This window comes from Equus quagga, chromosome 3, assembly GCF_021613505.1.
Source record: "Equus quagga isolate Etosha38 chromosome 3, UCLA_HA_Equagga_1.0, whole genome shotgun sequence".
NCBI classification, from domain to species: domain Eukaryota; kingdom Metazoa; phylum Chordata; class Mammalia; order Perissodactyla; family Equidae; genus Equus; species Equus quagga.
Window position 1 is genome coordinate 155,316,734 of NC_060269.1, and position 21,003 is coordinate 155,337,736.

Consider the following 21,003-nt stretch of genomic DNA (forward strand, 5'->3'; position numbering starts at 1 on the left):
AACCGACAATGGATCTCCAGGGACCTAGGTTTCCCTGCCAGAAGAGGCGTTCGGCGGGGGGGGGGGGGGGGGGGGGGGGGGGGGGGTGGTGGGCAACGACGCTGCATCTGCCGATTTTACAGGAAGCACCTCCCCACCAGAGTTCCAGCTGACCTGGGGTGCCCCATCCATGCAGATGCAGGTGGAGGGGTGGTCTGCCCCCACTTTCCATTTGTTCCTTGAAGGCCGAGCCCCTGCTGGTTTCTCCTTTCCACTCCAGTCTCTGCTGTGGGCAGGTGGCAGTGGGTGCTGGAACCTCCCCTGGATAGAATCTGGTCTCTGGAGACTCCCCCATCAGAAGCCGAAGGGACCTCCCTGAAGGGGCATGTGCTCCGGCTCCATGCACTCTAACTCTCCCATCCCTTGGATGGACCGCCCCCTGTGGCCCAGGGCCCACCATGGAGGTAGCAGAGCCAGTCACCTTCAAACGCCCCCGGGGCCTGCCCCTGCTTCACAGAGGCTGGCTCCTCTAAGCTGCACCCCCCAAGATGTGAGCACCTCCCACCCCTGCAGTGGCAGCCAAAGCTGGCTTCAGAAACCCCAGGGACTGGGTGAGACCACTTTGCAGGTCCAGCTGGGGTCCTGGGATCTGCCTGCCCTGGTCAGGGTATAGTGTGGAAGGCCCCCTCCACAGGGACCCTCCCAGTGCGGGGGTCCAGCCACAAGGTGTGGGGAGGACGATGGATGATGCTCTCTCAGACCCCAGACCCATGCTGAGGGGAGGCTGGGTGGGGACGAGGAAGAAGCCCTGCCCTAGCCCGATCAGGGTGACCTGTGGCCACTTCCTCTCCTCCAGGCAGAAGACTGCTGGCCACACTCGCATGTGAGTTCCGACCCTCGGAAGAACTGCTGAGGAAACACAGCCATCGTCATGGAGTTTGTGATGAAGCAGGCCCTGGGAGGTAGGAAGCAGGGGTTGTGGGGGCATATTGCTCCCACGGGTCATGGCCTGCACACCGCAGTGGCATGCAGACGTCACACGTGGCTGCTCTCAGCCTTCACACTCACCCACGCACGTCCCCCCAGACACACCAGCCTGCTCCCTCTGGCAGAGTGGGGCCTGGCCAGCCTTGGGGGTTCGGAGAGGGTGTGTGCTGTGGTCAGGGCAGGGCCCACCCAATGGTGCTGAGGCAGGGGTCAAAGGCCGAGCAGCAGCACCCCCACTTGGCTCGGGAAGACATCCGAGGGTGGGTTTCAGGGGCACTGAGGGCCATCCTAACTGGCAGGTCCGGAGGCCCCCACTGGTATTCACTGTAGTAAGCAGAGCTTCGAGAGGCCGCAGGGGCTGCAGGAGCTGGAAGGGAGTTGGGGGGACAGAGCTGGACCTGCGGTGTCCAGCAAGGACCCCGTGGGTTTCACCCAGGTTGGGGGCAGCAGTGTGCACAGGGACAAGAGAAGAGGCTTGTGTGACACTGGTCCCTTGCACAGAGGCGGTGTGGTCTCTTGTGTATGTGTTTGGGGAGGGGACCCCCCCTTCCAACTCTGCTGACTCCTATTTGAAGGGAATCCTGTGCGTACTTGGCTGAAGGCCATCATCATGGCCAGAGAGCCTGGCCCAGGAGAGGAAGGTGGTATAGGATAGTGGGCTGAGGCTCTGGCCCGGGAGGTGGTGGGGCAGTGGGCCGAGGTCCACATTGGCATGAATGCGTTCTGCAGAGCAGCCTGGTCAGCCCAGGCCCCTGGGGCCTCCACTTGGTGCAGCGCCATCTCTCTGGGAGGGGAGCGGCAGCCAGCGCCCGACTCTGCCTTTAGAGATGTCCTCCTCAGGTGGGCCCTGGGGGCCGCACTCTGCTGGTGCTGTTCGAAGCCCAGCGCAAGTCAGGTGACACATGATAAGGCCACCCGCTTGGTGCTGCTGTGATGGCAGGAGGAAGTGGGAACTTTCGCCATAGGTGGGGAGCTGGTGGGGGCCGTTGTGCCAGAAACGAAGGGCAGGATGGAAGGACCGGGGCCACCCCCCAGGACAGGAGCCCCACATGTGGGCTTGTCTCCTGGAGAATGGCTGCATTTCCGCTCAACACAGATTAAATGAAAAGACATCGGGCCTGGCCTGGGGCCACGTTCCATGAGATGTCGTGGTCAAGGAGAAGCTGCAGGTCGAGTCTAATTATAATGATTACGTCACCAGGACATGATTCAGGGACAAGGCAGCATCCTGGCTCTGGGAGGGATCCATGTTCCACCCAGCCCGAGGCTGTTACAGATAATTAATTAGGTGGCTAATTCAGGCCTTGAGGTGGGCTTGTAAGAAAACTGAAATATCTGATTTGGCTGTCTACATGGCTGAAATTAGCTGGGTAATTGCCAGCCTGGATTCCCTTTGTTCCATGTCAGCCCAAAGTTTCTCCTGCAGCGGCGACGGGGCGGGCTTCTCAGAGAGATGTGGGAACTGCGAGGGGGCGGCCCGCAGAGGCCCCTCAGAGCACCCTGTCCACGCGGCTCGCCGGGCACCCCAGGCCAGGCATTGGCGCTGACATTCGCCATCCCAGTGCTGCAGGGCAGGGGCTGCATGTGACCTCTTGGTGACATCCTGTTTTCTGTTCCTGTACTTTGTCCCCCCATCCCCGAATGGGCATCATTTTGGTCTCTCTGGATGCATATGTGTGAGAGGGAGACAGACGGAGGGACAGAGATAGACAGAGACCAAAAGTCTTCTGAGAGAGACAGACGAGAGCCCCAGACACAGAGGATCTGCTGGGATGGACCCCGGGAAACCGTCCAGAGAGGCGAGCCCAGAGAAATGGGGGCCAGGGATGGAGTTGGAGGGAAGGTACAGCCCAGAAACAGGCCAAGGAAAAGACAGAAACAGAAATGCCCCAGGGTGCGCCAGACACACAGCGATGTGGGAAACAAGTCCCAGGGAGAGAGATGCAGGAGAGAGACAATGGGCGTGAGGCTGTCTGGAGTCAGGCAGAGATGGCAACTGGGGGAGACAGAAGCTCAGAAGAAAACATCTGGAGAACATCTTGGAAAAGACAGGGTGACTGAGACAGAAACTGAGGAACCCAAGGGAACGGATACGTGGATAAGTGCAGGATACGTGGACCGAGAGAGCCACAGAGACAAAGATGGAGACGGGGCGGGGGAGAGAGATAGAGACAGAGAGAGACAGAGACAGAGAGGGAGAGAGAGAAACAGAGACACAGAGAGAGGTGAAGACAAAGAGACGCAGACAGATACAGACAGAAATAGAGAGTAGAGAGAAAAAGACAGAGAGGCGGAGCAGGGGAGAGACAGAGAGAGGGACAAGAGACAGAGAATGACAGAGATGTCTCAGGAACGAAAAGAAATAGAGTCAGGGTCGAAAACAGAGTACATCCCTACCCACACTCACACGCACACACATACACACACACATGCACACTCAGAGGACACACAGAAGAAAGGAGGGAAGAGACGGCCCTGGAGGGAGCCCCAGGCAGCCTTGCTCAGCTGTGCTGGGGACAGGACTCAGTGCGGCCTAATTAAACTGTGGCCGTCGGAGGCTGTCCCCAGCTTGCTGAGCTGCACGGCCAGTCCTCTGGCAAGGACAGACTTCTTGGCCCTGACCTTGTGTCTTAGGCAAGGCCTTTGTGGGGACAAAGTACGAGGTGACTGCCCAGTGGGGACGACAGCTGCAGGACTCAGAATCCATCAGACAGACAGACAGACAGGATACCATGGGCCCCCAGGCACATGGCCTTGTCCACTCTGGGGTTAAGGGCACCCTGGACTGGGCAAGGACCCGGTCCCAGATCTGCTGGGCTGACGACGAGGCGTGTGCCCTGGGTCTGTGGTGTCTCTGTCCCCCTTGCCCCCACGAGTCAGTCTGGCGTCTCTCCCTCTGAGGGTTTCGCTGGAGAGCTGACTGGGCTTCTCTGTGGCGCTCAGGCCTCTCATGCCCTCAGTCATCTGGTCACAGCTCCAGCAGCCTCTGCCCCTCCTTGCATCCCACTGGCTGGCACGTTGCGGACACCTCCCACATGGCCAGCTGGGCCGCTGGTGAGACCCCCCGAGGAGGCAGGCGAGACTCAGCCTGCTGATGCTGCAGGACAGACAGAGCGAGCCCCCGAGATTCAGGGGGAGCCGGTTCAGGAGGAGCTCAGCTGCAGCAAGGACGACGGCCGGCCGTGAAATCCCAGGCCCAGGTCCTCCCTGTAATCTTCTGTAGACACCTGACTGTCGATCTCTGTGGCTTGGCCGGCCCCGAGCCCAGCCGGTGGGGGTCATGCTCTGCCGCTGTGGCGGCCACCTCAGAGCCCTCTCCTCCACCGGCCTGTCTGCTTGGACACTGAGCCGCCTCCCCGGGGACCGCAGGTCACCTGGGAGCAGAGCACAGACTCTGGGGGCACGTGTTACAGGAGGGAAGGGAGGGGGAGGGAAGAGACAAGGAGTTGCCTTGGGGATGAGGGGCTGCCCTGGGCCATGAGGGAGGACGGGACAGAGACTGGGAGGGGCTGGCAGGGGGGTGACAAGCTACGGGGCGGGGCAGGGCTGCCCTCAGCGCAGCTGTGGGTGGGGAGGAGTGGGACTCAGGTGCCAGCACGCTGACGTCCTGCCTCATCATGTCCTGGCAAGACCAGTAGCACTGACCGACGACCTCACTCAGGCTCCTGGTGCCAAGCTCTTTCTCTGAGGGCCGGCAGGTAGCAGTGGACCATGGACGAAGGGGCAGGTGGCCCCCAGGGCTCCTCCCCTGAGGTGGCAGGATCAGCCCAGACACTTGGCCTCTGGGCCCCCACGGTGCATATGGGAGGGCTTCACACCACGGCCGACTGTCTGAGGACACAGCCTGAGAGGGGCCAGGCGGGGCCCGTTGGGGTGCCTACCCTTGGGGCCGAGTTCTCCACAGGCTGAACGGGGCACCTTTGGTTCCTTCAGGCTCAGAAGACTTGACCTCCAGGACATAGCTCAGCTGGGATCGCCCCAAGGCCAGGGAGCCCTGAGAGCCGCGGGGGCTGTGGGACGCAGAGCAAGCCACAGAGGGGAATTCTCCTGGGGCCAAATTGTCAGGGAAACTGTCCAGCTGTTGGCAAACTTGTCTTTACCAGAAGGGCCTGGAGGCCTTACAGGCCTTTACAAGATCCACCGAGACACCCCCAGATTTAAATCCGCCAACACTCAGTGCCTGAAAGAAGAAAACAGGGACGCAGAGTCGGTGTGGCGGCTGCTGGCGTGGGGACTGGGAACCTGTCTGCCACAGGCGGCCTTGAACTGGCGCCAGGCGGCCCGGCCACTTCGGCACAGATCTGGGGCTCAGGGTCCCCAAGGGTATAATTTGAAGACACTGCTTTCCCCCAAGGCCAGGAAGTGGCAAATGGTCCTGGAGCTATATTTACACCATGGACAGGAGCGTGGGCAGTTGTCAGGTTAACGTGGTTGGTATGGACTCTCAGGCTAAATCCGGCGCAGGTGGCTATTTTGGCCCAAACAATCCCATTTGTGGCTGGCTGTCCCGTCATTCCCCCTCAGTGTGACACGTTCTGTGTCAGGAACACACTCAGGTCTTCAGGGACTGTGCGGGGGCAGGGGAGGGCTTCATGGAGGAGGGGACGTCTGAGATGGGCTCCAAGGACCAGCAGACGAGACTGGGACACAGCACGTGCAAGGGCCTGGGGCCATGGGGCCATGGGGCTGGAGCTGGGGCTGGAAGGAGCTTCGAGGAAGAACATTACAGGACCCAGCAACCAAGCCCAAGTAGGGTCTTCTTGCGGAGCTCAGGTCTGCCCTGGCACGTCCAGTGGCTCTTGGCATGTGGTCAGGCAGGACGGTGTCCTGTGGCGAGCTGGCCTCGGGCCAGTCCTGGGCAAGGAGGCGGTCCCGTCTCAGGGGTAGAGGGCATCAGGGCCTGTGTCCAGTGCGAGGAGATGAACAGCCAAGGTCCTGAGGCCTGCGTGTCGGGGCAGGAGCAGCAGCTCCTTGGGCCGAGGCTGCGGGTGGACGAAGGAAGGTGAACCACTGTCACCCAGGCCTCCGTGGATGGAGGAAATCATGGCGTGGACATGTCCCCCAGGGAGAGCCTTGGGGGCCACTGCGGTTGGCCCTCCACACCATGTGGGTGGCGGGCTGTGTCCTCTGGGCCGGGTCACCCTGGGGGTCTTGTGGGAATCAGTCCCCAGATGAGTCAAGGCCACCAGGACCAGATCCTGGAGAATGGAGGGCAGTGCCCACCTTGGAGCTTGCATGAGATGGGGGCTGGGGCGGGGAGGGTCTCCCTCTGACGGCCCAAGTCCCCTCTCTCAGTGCTGGCCACCCCTCCACCCCCGCCTCCAGGGCTTGTTGGGGTCTGGCACCTGCCTCTGTTAAGCAGCTGAGCCCTCTCCTGCTGCTGCCCAGCTGAGGCCTGTGTGTCTGCAGCTGCTCTGGAGACCCAGCCCTGGGCTCCTGAGGCCTTGCAGGTCAGACGTGGCTCTTCCAGGATGCTCCCTCCCCTTGCCTCCTAGGACACCAGTCAGGGCGCAGTGGCAGCGTGAGGTCCCAGGTGTCCTGTCCTGACCCCTAGTGTCCTCTGCAGGACTCTACACGGAGGGCACGACCAGGCATCCCCAGCCTACGCCAAACCCAGGTCCTGAGGGCAGGGCTGGCCCCACGGCTCCCCAGCTCCGTCTGTCTGTTTGGGGGTTAGCTCTGTTCATGGGAGGCCTCCCACCAGCCTGGGGCTGCCCCAGGGAGACACTGACCAGGTGAGGCCAGGTTCTCTGGCATCTGGAAGCATGATGAAGCCACAGGCTGAGCTGGGCTCCAAGGCAAGGAGCAGATCGGGAAGCGAAACTCTAGAATTCTACACGAGATGCTTTTGACTCAAATTACAGAGAACCAGACAGAGAGCGGCTTGAGTTGTTTCTCTAATGTGGTGAGGCACAGGAGGTGGCTCAGGTGCTCAGCGGTGCCGTCAGGGGCCCGGCTCTGGCTCTCGTTTTGCCACTGTTGTCCCGGCGGAGTGTTCGTGTTCAGCCTGCTCCTCATAGTTGCAGAGTGGCTGTTGCTGCTCTGGCATCACATCCACATTTAGGGCAGGAGGAAGGGGAGAGGCTAAAGGAATGTGTGTGTGGAATCTCGCAGAGGGTTTCCCCTTACGTGTCATGAGCAAGAAGGGTCTAGGAAGCTGAGGGCCAGCATGGCACCTGGGGGCAGTATTGGGCAGGCAGTTCAGAGCTTGGCTCACATCAACTTGGAAACTGTTGATTTTCAGATGTGAGAGCCCCAAACCTTGAGCCCCAGAGGGCAGGGGGGTCCCTCCTTCCCCTGCTCACCCCGAGAGCTGGCTCCTCCTCTACAGGCAGCCAGCAAATACTTGATGGTAAAATACCAAGGGTCGTTCAGAACAGGCTCCCAGATGCCGTGTTGCATCGAGATGGCACCAGCTTACTTCAGGGGCCCCAGCAGAGACGCCTCTCACCCCACGTCTCTAGGAGCCCAGAAGGGCTTCAGAGAAACTGCCTTTTCTCCCAAAACCGTGAAGGACGGTCCTTCCCTCAGGAGAGGACTCCCCTGGTTGGCTAAGCTGCAGCTCAATTACGATGCTTCTGCCCAACATGGGATGAAACAGACACGATGGTCTTGAACCGGCAAAGCCACGGACTTCTTGCCTCATTGTTTGGAATTAAAGCGTTCATTTTAATAGCCCCTACATGAATCAGAATCTCGTGCCAACGTCGGACTGTGCAACAGGCTCGGTAGTGTCGTGCATTTAATGCTGGGACATTAAACAGAGTGGGGAATTGATGAAAACTTGAGAATGAGCATCAAATCCTGGCAAACCCCAATGCCAACAAATTTCAGAGACCCCAAACCCAGGTGGAAGCAGACCAGGCAAGGGGAGGCCACACTGGGCCTGCGACTCATGCTCCGGGTGGGCAGAGAGGAGCATGCAGGGTCTTCTGAGATTCCTGCTGTCAGCCAGTGGCTGCTCAGAGCACCCCGATTCTGTCTTGGGGAGGGTGGGGACTCTGGCTGGGGTCTCTCCAGACCCTCCTCCTGGCCTCTTGTGCGGCAGTTTCCCAGCATTGTCTCACTTTTCCCATTGCGTAGACAGGGGAGAACATGGCTCCCCTCACCCTTACAGGGGTCATTCAGGCCTCCGGCTTCCTCTAGGCAGGCAGCCTGGCAGCGGGGGGGCAGAGAACCCCCACCCCACCTATAGGCCCCCTTTGGTCCCATGGGCTTGACTGTGAATTATAGTGTCCAGGCAGAGGGGGTAGGCTGAGGCCGGGCAGCTGCTGGGGCCAGTGGAGGGCTCAGGGTGCTGAGTTCTGAGTGCTGGGTGCTGTGTGTTGAGTGGTAGGTGCCAAGAGTGCTGGGTGCCATGTGTTGAGTGCTATGTGCTGGGTGCTGCATGTTGACTGCTGAATGCTACATGCTGGTGTTGGGTGCTGAAAATGCTGAGTGCCAAGTGCTGAGTACTGAGTACTAAATACTAGTGCTAGGTGCCAAGTTCTGTATGCTAGTTGCTAGGTGCTGAGTGTTGCATGCTAGTACTGGGTGCTGAGTGCTGAGTGCCAGATGCCGGGTGCCAGTGCAGATGAGACCTAGGGGACTGAGGACTCATGGGGTCGGGTAACCGGCTAGAGCAGCTCTGACAGAGCCTGCAGGCAGGTTGGCGCCTGGGTCAGCCCCTTTTGGAATTAATGGTTAATCCTAACATTTACATGGGAATGCGGGAGCCTTGTTGTCGTGGGAACATCAGAGGTGTGCTGAGCTTTGCTTCCTGAGTGGGTGGTGGGCCTCGCCAGGGCAGGGTGCCATCCACTGCGTGCACTCCAGGCCATCTTAGCCCCAGGCCAGTGCCTTCACCCTCGAGCTCCCAGCGGCCCAAGACCTGGCCAGGAAGGCCACAATCTAGGGGCCTCCTGGGAGAGGCAAGAAGAGCAAATGCTGTGTGCACATCGTGAGAGGAAGAGTCAGGGAAAAATCGAAACGGCTTTAGCAGAAGATGGGGGTGGTCCTGCAGAGCCCCCCAGCAAAGTCGCCGTCCTCCAGCCCTTGTGGGTCCTCGGGGCCACTGGGACCATTCTGCACTTAGCTTTCCTTCCAAAGGAAGGCTCTGGAAATGTGGACCACCGCTCCAGGCTTTGCACCTCGTCCATGGGGTGAGGGAGCAGCCCTCCGTGGCGTAGAGTCAGGCTCCCTGGTCCTCTGTCCATCAGGCCAAATGGATGCCTGCTCTTGGGGCTCCCTGTTGGGGTGGAGACGTCGTGGAGGTCCTTGAGTCTTACCCAAGTCCCCTGTAGAATCTCAATCTCCCCCCTTAGTGTCGCCGTCCCCCCGGCATCTCAGTCCCCTGCCAGCCACCCCAGCTGCGAGGGTCGTCTGGGCAGCACTCATCACAGGCCTGCGTGGAGAGACCCACAACAGGTGGGGGCCTAGAAAGGGCTTCAGTTTGCAGACGCTCCGCGGAGAGCAGCAACCCCCTACTGCTCCTGCCTCAGGTTGTCTCAGGGGCCAGGAGGTGCTGGCCGGGAGGGCTCCCGCTCCAGGCTCACTCAGCTCCGGTCAGGCCCCTCCTCCGGGCCCCTGGCGCCCTGCTCCCCATCCCAGGTCCTCGTCCCTCTCAGTAGAGGAGGTGCCAGAGGGCAGCAACCCCCGTGGCCATGGCTGCAGCGCCTCGCACCCCATCAACCCTGGTGGACTGCGGCCAAGTGAGCGGCAGAGAGGCTGAATGGAGGCACAGACGCACGAATATTACAACCGTCCTGGAAGCCGGGCGGCCACACCATCTGTCTGAGCTTGGCTGTGTTTGGGCTCATTAATTGGCGTTTTCATCTCGCCTCTGTCTCCGTTGGTCCTCTCCTGAAAGCCAAGACTAGACGCTCTCCCCCTGGCGCCCAGCTCTGCAGGCAGGGGCAGCTCAGACGGCAGCCACGGCTGCGGGCCCAGGCTCCCCTCCCCAGCGGGTGCAGGGGTGCAGGGCATCTGATCGTCGCGAGACTGTGGGGAGAGCTTTGTTCTCTGCAGGAGGAATATTCCCAGACAGCCAGTGAGGGTTTGCAAGAGCACAAAAGGAGCTGACAGAGAGAGGGGGCTGTTGGCGCTTCCATGGGTACAAAAGCCAGAGAAGCCTCACAGAAAATCAGGAAAGCACATCCCCAGGAGCAGCGAGGTGGCTTCCCGAGGCAGGGCTCGGGGTCAAGACTAGGGAGCTGTGACCCTCCAGGCAAGGATGAAAGAAAGCTGGCTTTCTGCACTGTCCTTGCTGGCACAGACAGCCCACTGCCCTCCCGAGTGTCGGGTGCCCAGCCTGGGCCCCCAGGCCCCCAACTCTCCCAGACCCCTGCACGGGGGCACAAGGCACTGGGGGCCCAGTCCCGTCCACCTGACACCGGCCTGGGCCCTGGGCCTGGCGGCCTTGCCTCGGGAGGCTGACCAGAGGGTCGCCTGCTTGTTTTTCTGACCTTGCCCAGCAGGCTGGGGTGGGAGCCGGACGAGCGTGTCAGAAGCCGGGCCCCAGGACAGGCCCCAGGCCCCTGCCCTGTGGGGGGCTTTATTTCTCCTCGGCAGCTGGTTTGTTCTTGACCCGGATGGCAAGGACAGTCCGATGCAGGCCCGGCCGTGGTACCGCGGCCCCCCTCACTCCGGGCAGAGGGTGGGTCTGTGGAGGGGACTTTGCTTTGTAAGACTCTCACCGTTCACCGTGTATCCTTACAATGGATGCCTCTGATCAACTCTGTCATCCCAACTCTGGCCTTTTAAACGCTTCCTTACTGTTCCACTTATTTTATCTGAATATATGGATGAAATTTCCTTTTTTAAAAACCTTCTGCCGTGTTTTGGAACCTGTGTGCCCTTTTAAAGTGTTATTTCACCTCTAACTGTCATGGTCGGGATGCTGCCGTGTGTCCACGCCCCTCCCAGAGCTGTTGCTGTTCTCTGTGCTTCTGTCATCTTCCTGCAGCCACGCCCGCCGTGGCCTGCCATTCAGGGCAAGGAGTTGGCGTAACAGTTGGTGTTTTCTTAATATATGAAAAATATTTTGATCTTTGCATTCAATTTTATGAAATGTTTATACACATTTGTTTTCTAACCAGAAAGTGGATTTCTTCCCTGTGGTTGAAACAGTAAATAGTCGTTGTAGGAAACGGAAATAAAACAGAGAAGTATAAAGAAGTGATATGGAAAATTGAGACGCTGCATTGCTTTAAAATTCATCCCTCAGGATCACTCATTACTTTATCTAAAAATATTTTTTCAAGGAGAAATGCCTTCAGATCTATTTCTAATTTTAAAAGACTCTGCACAGTCTTTTATGCTGTCGGTTTCCTTGAATGAGCTCAGGGGTCAGCGTTTGGCCCCGAAGGCTGGGCGAAGAGTCAGCCTCCCGAGGTGACCGTGGCTGGAGAGCTCCCCGGTGAACACTGTGACACATCGCCCCTCAAGGCTGTTCTCCCAGGGGGGATGTTTCGGGGAAGTCTCTGTCCGTCCTGTAGACAGACTGAGCCAGAAACTCACCCTGAGCCACGGGATCAGGACAGACTCAACTCCAGGTTCCAGGAGCGGTTTGTAGACACATGCCAACCGGCCTCCCATCCTCGGACAGGCGTGGGTGAAGGTGTGACTCTGTCCAAACTGGACAGGACAACGTGGAGCCGAAGGTCGCTTATTTCTCAAATCCCCCCACAGAGAGGTGTCCTCGTGATCGTGCAGCCCTTCGTGTCTCTCGGTACCATGCTCATCCGTCATCTCAGACATTTTGCCGGGGTCCTGTAATGGGTTAGGGGTGCAGAGCCCTGGCCCCACCTCCCCGCGTGGCTGTATCTGCAACATGCGGGCCTCGTCAAGACCGTGAACATGGCACTCACCGGGGCAGTGCACCACGCCACATTTCTTTCTGACCGAGCCTGTTGTTTGCCCCATAGTTAGCTGTGTCTCTGATTCCTTCCACGCCCGCCAGCAGCCCCCTTGGCACAGTATTTCCATGTGGTTAAAGGCCCCAGATGGACTGTTAGTAGTTTCTCTCCCCTGGAGCTGCTGCCCCAGGACTCTGGCACCTCTGCCCCCGTCTACTCTAGCTGCTGTCCGGCCATTACGCGATGTGGCCTGGATCCCCCATCTTTTCTCCTGGCTGGGTCCTCAGGAACCTTCTGAGGGGGACTGCATGGAGGGGTGACGGTCTCTCTGTTCCAGCGCATGTGTGATTGATAGGCTGGGCATGAAAGGTTAGATTCAAAAGAATTTCCTCCTAAAATTCAGAAGCCAATTTTTCTGTTATCTTTCAGATTTTAAAGTCGCTGTTGAAGTCAAATGCTATTATTTCCAGTGCTCTTCACATGACCTGTTTTTTTCTCTCTGCAAGCTTGTACGGTTTCCTCTTTGACCCTTGTGTTCTGAAATTTCAAGGTTTTGGACCTTGCTGTGGGTCTCTTATCAGCCCTGTGGTTCTGGGACACTGCTTTTCATGGTTTCCTTGGTGTCCCATCGACTCCCTCTTCCTGCTCTTCCACTCCGCCTTGGGCTCCCTGCACGGATTCTCTCTTTTCTTATATTTTCTCTCCTGTTGTCCGTCTCCATATCTTCTGTTCTACTTTCTGGGATATTTCATTAATTTTATTTTTTAACTCTTCAACTGAATTTTTGGTGTCATGTTTTTAGCTTCCAAGAGCTCTTTGGAGTGTTCTGAACCCTCTGGAGGTCCCCGGCCCCCTGGGCTGGCTCCTCGGAGCCCCTCTTGCCTGTCTGTTCAGTTGGGTGCTGTCGTCACGTTGTGGCCTTTCGAGGTGCACGTTTGTATTTCAGAGCGAGTTAGGAAGAGCCTGGCTGGCCGTCTTGTGTGCTGTGTGGGACTTCCGGGCTTCTCTTACATGTGTAGTAAGCTGGCTTTTATGTTTGGGGGTCTCTAAATGTCGGGGTCTCTAAATGTCAGGCTCTCCAGGTCTTGTTTGAGGGCGTGGCTCCGTTTCTTCAGAGATGGACCCTACGTGGCTGGCTGGCAGCTCTGTGAGCACGTCTGTAGAAAGGGCTTGGGCCAGGTCTCCTCTTTCAGGGAACAATTGTCCACGTAACTGCTGTCTGCAGGTGGACGTGTCACCTCTGCCCATACGTGCCTGAAACTGCTCTGAGTCTGGAGGGTCCCTGGTTCAGGTTCTCCAGGGAAATGACTCCTTGACGCCCCTTGCTGCTTGGGTAGGGGGTCCCCAGGGCAGGGAGTGCCAGTGCCCCTCATACAGACCCCAGCACACCCCTCGTTGCCGTGCCTGCACAAGGCCTGCCTCCACCCCAGAGTCTTCTGGAGTTCTGCCCCAAGTCGGCTTCTCAGTGGCATCTCCTTCTGCCGTTACTCAGGTTCCACCTGCAAATCTGCTTCCCATGGTCCCCCAAGGTGGTATCCGGTTACCTCGTTTTCTCCTCTCCTGTTCTGTCTTTGTGGAATTGTATTTTTAAATCCCTTTACTCTCATGTTATTGGAGTGATAGGAAGGGGGTAGATAAGCATATGTGTTCAATCCATCACATTTAACCAAAACTCAGTGTACCATCAGGTGTAGGGACACCAGCATTAGGACTCTTAGTATCAGCACGTGAGCATAAGGACAAGCAGAATTAGCATGCCTCGTTTAGGAAGACCAGCATTAGACACCGAGCACGAGGATGAGTAAGATTAGGACGCCTGGTTAGGATGTCCAGTATTAGGATTAGGATCCCTGGTATTAGGGCATCTGGTTAGGACGTCCGGTATGAGGAGGCCTAGTGTTGGGCTTGTATGTATTCACTCCCATCGACTCACCAGTACCTAATGCTGTGCATCACACTTCCAGGTGTTTTGCTCTTAGAAGCTGTCCTGCAGTGGACATCCCTGCACTTATAGCCTGTCATTCAGTCAATATTTATTGACTTCTTACCATGAGCCAGATGCCTAGACCGTCTCTATCTTGGTAAAGCACACATTCTAGTGTGGAAAATGGGTAAATAAAACCAAGAAGGCAAACACTGTACCGTGAGTCAGCGACAGGTGCCATGTATGAAAGAAATCAAGGTGAGGATTGTCTTCTGGGCAACCTGTTATATTGAGGCGGTGGTGCCAGGGCTGCGGGCGGAGGGTGGCCTTTCAGGAAACCACTGTCTCCTTATTTGCATGAATACAAGACAGTGGGAGGATGTGCACAGCTCTAAACAGATCACACACAACAGTGTTCCACAATGCAGATCACACACACTCCCTAACACAGGGTTTGTCAACATTTGGCTGATTGAGTGGATAAAACTGATGTCATTTTCAATTACATTTTTGTTTTTTGAGGTTTCTTTTTTCTTTTTGAGGAAGATTAGCTCTTAGCTAATATCCACGGCCAATCCTCCTGTTTTTGCCGAGGAAGATTGGCCCTGAGCTAACATCTGTGCCCATCTTCCTCTACTTTATATGTGGGACGCCTGCCGTAGCATGGCTTGATAAGCAGCGCATGGGTCTGTGCCCGGGATCTGAACCCCAGGCTGCTGAAGCAGAACGCTCCGACTTAACTGCTGCGCCACCAGGCTGGCCCTCATTTTTAATTACTTTTGAGTGATAGTGTGACTCAACATCTTTCATTCACTCAACAAAATATTGGAATCTCTGGTAGTTGCCACATTTACAATTTATACATTTTAGTAAATTTTCTGTCATTTACTAATACCTTTCCGTGTTTGTCGTTTGCCATTTAACTTTATGAGGCCCGACGTATTTTGCCGTACGTACTTACACAACAGCTCTGCCGGGTTTGGGGATGGCTTCCTCTCGTGGGACGGATTTTCCACTTATTCGCAGCTGGGAGCTGTTCAGTGGGTGCCAGGCGTTGTGCATTTCACCCTGTTGGGTGCTGGATGTTTTTATTTTCCTGAACATACTCGCGAGCTTTGTTTGCAGTGTGGTCAGGCGCTTAGAGACGGTTTGAATCTCTCCTGCCCTGTTTTGGGGCACTGTTAGGTGGGACGGGAGCAATGATCGGTCTGAGGATAACTTTTCCCACAACCAAGGCCATCTGACAAATGCCCGCAATTTATGGTTTTTCCAGTCTGGCTGTTGGGAACGTTCTTGTTAAAAGGCAGAGATTGTTGAAGTGGGTAGAAAAGGAACACCCAAGTTTATTGTGCCTACAAGAAGCCCACCTTAAATATAAAGACACAAATAGCATAGAAGGAAAAAGGGACAAAGATAGACCACATGAATATTAGTCAAAAGAAAGTGGGGTGCCTACATTAATTTCAGACAGAGTAGATTTCAGAGTAAAGAATGTCACCAGCGACGACGAGGGTCCTGGTGACAAAGGTGCCATGAATCCAGGGCCTAACAGTTCCAACCATCTCTAACCTAATAACTGAGCTTCAAAATACACAAGCAAGACCAGGCAGAGATTAAGGGAGAAACAGACAAGCCCGCAAGTTTAGGTGGATGTACTCAACTCTGTTATGGATAGACAGACGGACGGAAGGCAGTGAGGATACACAAGCCTTGAGCAGCTGGCCCGGGCAAACCGACACCTACAGAACCCTCCACGGTGGCAGCCACACATTCCTTCCAAACAGACACAGAACATTTACCAAGATGGACCATGTTCTGGGCAGAAAACCAGTCTCAGCAAATGTAAAAGATTCCAGCCATGCAAAACATGTTCTCTGACCACCGTGGAATGAAACGGGGAATAAACAACAGAAAGATATTTGGAAAATCGCTCCAAATATTTGCAAACTAAACAACCCATTTCTAAATAACTCACGAGTCCAGGAGGGAACGAAAGGAGGAATTAAAAAGTCTTGTGAACTGATTGAAAATGAAGAAAAAGATGATCGAAAGTTGTGGGATTCAGTAGGGCAGTGTTCAGAGGGAAATTTATGTTACTAAACACCTGAATAGAAAAGAAGAAAGATCTCAAATGATCAACTTCAGCTTCTAATATCACAAACTAGGAAAAGAAAAGCAAATGAAACCCAGAGTAAGCAGAAGAGAGGAGATACTAAAGCTTGGAGCAGAAATGAACGAAATAGGGGGAAAATGAAACCCAAATCTAGTTCTTTAAGAAGATCAATAAAATTGAAGTTGTATCCAGAATTTATAAACATCTCTTACTGCTCAATAAGAAGAAGACCAACAACCCATTTAAGAAATGGGCAAAGGCTCAAGGAGGTGGGCCATGACCCCCACCTTGCAAGTGGGCTGGGTGGGGGGATTGAGGCCAAAATCCAGAGATGGGTCGTGTGACAGCGTCCTTCACAGGATGGGATGGGAAGGGCACTCTGCTTCCTCGGTTCTCCTCCCCAACCTATAACCTCAGTCTAATCCCGAGGAAAACATCAGACAGTTCCTAATTGTGAGACATACAAAGTTCCAGAAAAGCTGTCCTCAAAACTGTCAAGGTCACCAAAATAAGGGCAGTGTGAGAAACCATCACAGCCAAGAGGAGCGTGAGGAGATGTGACGATTAACATAATGTGGGATCCTGGAACAGACAAGGGACATCAGGTAAAAACTAAGAAAATCTGAATAAGGTGTGGACTTCAGTAAATAATGTCGTCAGGGTGGGCTCATCAGTTGTGGTAAGTGGACCACACGAAGGTGACATTAACAGAGTGCAGGGCACATGGGAACACTCTGTACTGTCTTCACGATTTTTCTGTAAATCTAAAATTGTTCTAAAATAAAAAGTTTATTTCTGAAAGTGTGCAAAAGATCTGAATAGGTATTCCACCAAATAAGATATAAAAGCAGCTATTAAGCACATAAAAAGATTCTCAACATCACTGGTCACGAGGGAACTGCAGACGCTGCAGTGAGAGGCTGCTCCACGCGCACGCGGACGGCACAGCCACAGCGACAGCGCCGGCGTTGGCGGGCTGTGGAGAAACTGGAGCCCTCGCACTGCTGGTGGAGCTGAAAGTGCTAAAACCACTTTGGAAAACAGTTTGGCAGTTTCTTAAAAAGTGAAACCTGAACTTACCATCCAGCTCAGCCATTCCACTCCTAGGTGTTCACCACGAGAAACAAGAGCACACGTCCACACGGCCTGGTCCGTGAATGTTCAGAGCAGGTTTATTTACCAAAGACCCAAACTGGAAACAGCCCAAAGGTCCAGGAGGAGGTGGATGGATAAACTGCTGTGTTCAGCTGCGCAGCGGAGCCCACTGGACAGGAAGCAGGAATGAACCTTTGAGACACAACAGCAGGGACGGCTCCCAAAGTGTTACGCTCAGTAAACGGAGCCAGACCCCTCCCCACAATTACTGCCTACTCTACGATTCCTTCATATAAAATTCTAGAGAACGCACAGTAATCTACGGGACAGAAAGATGAGCCATTGTCTGGGGGGAGGGGGTGGGATGAATTACAGGGACCACCAGGAAACTCTGGGGGGACGGAAGTGTCCACTGTCTTAACTGTGGTGAAACTGTGGTTTCACAGATGGGCACATATGTCAAATTGCATGGCTTATAGTGTCAATGACGCCTCCATAAAGCTGTTTTAAACTGTGGTCGTGAGTGTTGGTGAGGACACTTGCCTTTGTGATGGTCTGCAGTGGACGGGAATGTGGACCCAAGGCCTGAGGTCCCACCCCACCCCACCCACACTGATACCGAACCTGAAGTGAGTTCATTCACCTGTTGTGCAGCAAGCCAATCTCTGACACCGGGTGTGGTGGAAGAAAGCAGGAATTTTATTATTGCTCAGCGCTGAGCAAGGAGAGAGGGCAGCTAATGCTGAAATCCCAAACTCTCTGAAAAGCTAAAAGGAAGGGTTTTTATTTGGGGCTTTAGGTGGGGGAGGGGGAACATATGGCTTTGCTGGTTGGAGCCTTTCCACCAGCCTGTAGCTCCTTGTGAGGAGGAGGAGAAGATGATGAATCCAGGTGGTCGTCCCCTGCTATTTGTCTCCGTGGAGGATGGCGGATTCTGGAGCCAGGAACCCAGGGAGTAAGCAGGCGATGAGTATTTGGTTTTAACCCCATATATGCTGGGTTTAATGTAGGGAAACTGATACCAGGGCTGGTGTCACTGGCCCTGTTCCAGGCAAGATGGGGCAGGGCAAGTGGCAGTGGGCAGGCATGGCAGGAGGCTCAGCAGCCACCGGGGCCTTCTTCTGGAGGACGGTAGGAGCTTCCGTGCAGCCCTGCCCCGCCTGCTGGCTGCGGGGAAGAGGGAAGCGTTAGCTTTGCACCCTCTGTGGGAGAAGAAGGCGAAGTCAGGCGCCAGGACGCCCATGGGAGCCTCAGATCAGCGTGCGAGGCCTGCTCCAGGCTCACGGGTGGTGCGCAACGACGGCCTCAGGAGCGGAATCATTTTCCAACATAGAACCATCTTTACTTTCCTAAAATGAACCCGAGTTCAAGTTTTGTTTTCCTATAGAATTCCGTAAGAAATGCCAAGCCCACTTTCCATCTCCGGTTTAGCATTTTGCATTGCTATTTGCGCAGGATCCTGGCCCACAGCTCACTCGCTCTCCGCCGGTTTTTGGCATCGGTCTGATGCTAATTTCACAAAAATAACTGCGGGAATTTCCTTCTTTTTTCTCCCTTCCAAGAACATTCTAAATATCACTGGAATTATCTGTTTCTTGAATGTTTGAAAGAATCCATCTGTGAATTCTTAGACGTGCTTCTCAGTTTTTGACATTTTTTAGAAAATCTACTTCATTCCAGTTTTCACGTGCATTTGGACAGAGTGGACAATACATCCTTTGATCTTTTTAATGTCCTTTCGATCTGCAGCTATTTCTCCGGCTTTCCTGCTTTTCTGTGTCTTTATACTTTCTCTCCATCTCTCGCCCCGAGCAGGCTGCTCCGTCCATGGGTCTTTCGAGAGCCACCTCCTGGGCGTCCACATCTTCTCAGTGCGCTGCCTCTGCTGCTCCCGCGCTCACCCCACCCCCTGCTCTCTTGGACTCTTCCTCTGGAGGCTGCCGCAGAGCTGTGACTCGCCACGAGTGTTCCTGCTGGCTTAGGGACGCGAGCGTTCAGGGGAATTCACGGCAGCAGCTGCCCCCTCAGCGTCTGCGAGATCACAGCCTCATTCTGATTCCCAGATATGCAGTAAATGTGGCTTTACTCACTGGTTGTTAGATTTTACATCTATGAGGGCCCGGGAGGAGGGTTTGCTCCTGGTCTTGCTCTTTATCCTCCTTCTGCCTTCCCGACACCGTCAGACATGTGGTCTTATTCCTACTTTGAGGATGTATTGAGGTTGTCTTTGCAGCCTGACATTTTTTTGAGACATGGGATTATAAGTTGTTTAAAGTTTATGCTCCTTTTTTTTATTGTGATAAAATATACATAACATAAAATTTACCATTTTAACCATTCTCAGGGGCACAGTTCAGTGGTATTAAATACATTCACATTGTTCATCCATCACCACCATCCATCCCCAGAACTTTCTCATCTTCCCAAACTGAAACTTGTCCCCATTAAACACCAGCCCCTGGTGCCCAGCATTCTGCTTTCTGTCTGTGAATCTGACGACTTTAGGAACCTCATATAAGTGGACTCCTGCTGCCCTTGCTTTTTTGTGTCTGGCTTATTTCACTTGACACGATACTTTGTTGGAGCAGGTGTCAGAATTTCATTCCTTTATAAGGCCGAATAATATTCCATTGCATGGATGGACCACATTTTGTTTATCCATTCATCTGCTGGTGGACACTTGGGTTATTTCCATGTTTTGGTTATCGTGAATAATGCTGCTGTGAGCATGGGTGTACACACATGTGCTTTCAATTCTTTCAAAGTCCCTACTTTCACTTCTTTTGAGTATTTTCCTAGGAGTGGACCTGTTTGATCATATGGTCATTCTCTGTTTAATTTTTTTTCTTTTCTTTCTTTCTTTCTTTTTTTTTTTGCTGAGGAAGATTGGCCATGAGCTAACTACTCTATGCCCATCTTCCTCTGTTTTATATGTGGGATGTCTGCTTCAGCATGGCTTGATAAGCAGTGTGTAGGTCTGCGCCCGAATGCAAACCATCAAGCCCTGGGCTGCCGAAGTGGAGTGCACGAGCTTACTCACTACGCCACCAGCCAGGCCCCTCTCTGTTTAATTTTTTGAGGAACATGCTAACCAGTTTTCCACAACAGCTGTGCCATTTTATACTCCCCCCAACAGTGCGTGAGGGTTCCAATTTCTCCACATCCTCGACAACACTTGTCATTTTCTGTTTTTTAATTTTTTAAATAGTTATTCTAATGGGTGTGAAGTGGTATTCATTGTGCTGTCGACTAGCCTGATTGCTCTTTGTTAATGTTCCATGAGAATCTGAAAAGGCTTCGTCTGTTTTTCCCAGGGTCTAGGTTTGGCGTGATCCTGGTTTATAATCGCCCATCTTTCTTCTATCTTGAGATAATCATAAAAACATGGGCATGTCCATCCATAGCGTTTTTCTCCTTCCTTTCCAAAAGTGGCGGCTGTGAGATACGCTTGCTGGCACCCAGTTCTCAGAGTGCTCACGGCACCTGGGATTCCCTGACATGGGTGCGTCGCAGCCGTGTGGTGGTGTGCCCAAGATGTCACCTTGTCTCCAGCCATTTGCAGGGCCGCAGCCCAAACAAACCAGCTCGAATGTGTCTGTGGGCACACGTTCCTTCAGGGAGGGACGTCTGTTTTAATGAGATGGACGTCTAGGGGCAAGCGGGTGGGTGGGTTCTCAATGTGCTCGAGAACGTCAGATGGCTGCCCAAGCCGCTGCCATCGTCCGCTTCCCCCACAGACGGAGCCGGCCCCTGCTGGCCCCTGGCCAGAGGCCTGAGCACATTCCGGGCATCTCCATCGGACGCCCTGCGCCGTCTGTGCCTCTCCTGACACTGCCAGGCCCCATGGCGAGGGGTGTGTTTTCCCCAGACATTTATTCTGCCGTATGAAGCTTAATGTCATCTAAATCCTCCAAAAAGAAAAAAGAATTGTTGGAGTTTAAAGTGGAAGTGTGACCAGATTGCATACAATTGTATATTAATTTTGGTGTAGCTGTATCTTCATGATATTAAGCCTGCCCACCAAGAATCCGGTGTGTCTGTCCAAAGCCGTAACATTTAAGGAGATGATA

The 21,003-nt window shown here is 54.5% G+C and overlaps 1 protein-coding gene across 1 annotated transcript in view; it reads left to right on the plus strand.

Moving 5' to 3' along the window:
• CPLX1 (complexin 1) overlaps positions 1-21,003 on the plus strand; it is a 35,554-nt gene that overhangs the window by 821 nt on the left and 13,730 nt on the right. The window contains exon 2 of the mRNA XM_046657324.1: positions 836-941. Coding sequence (XP_046513280.1) covers positions 911-941 — 31 coding nt within the window. The 5' untranslated portion in view covers positions 836-910. The remainder of the gene's footprint in view (positions 1-835; positions 942-21,003) is intronic.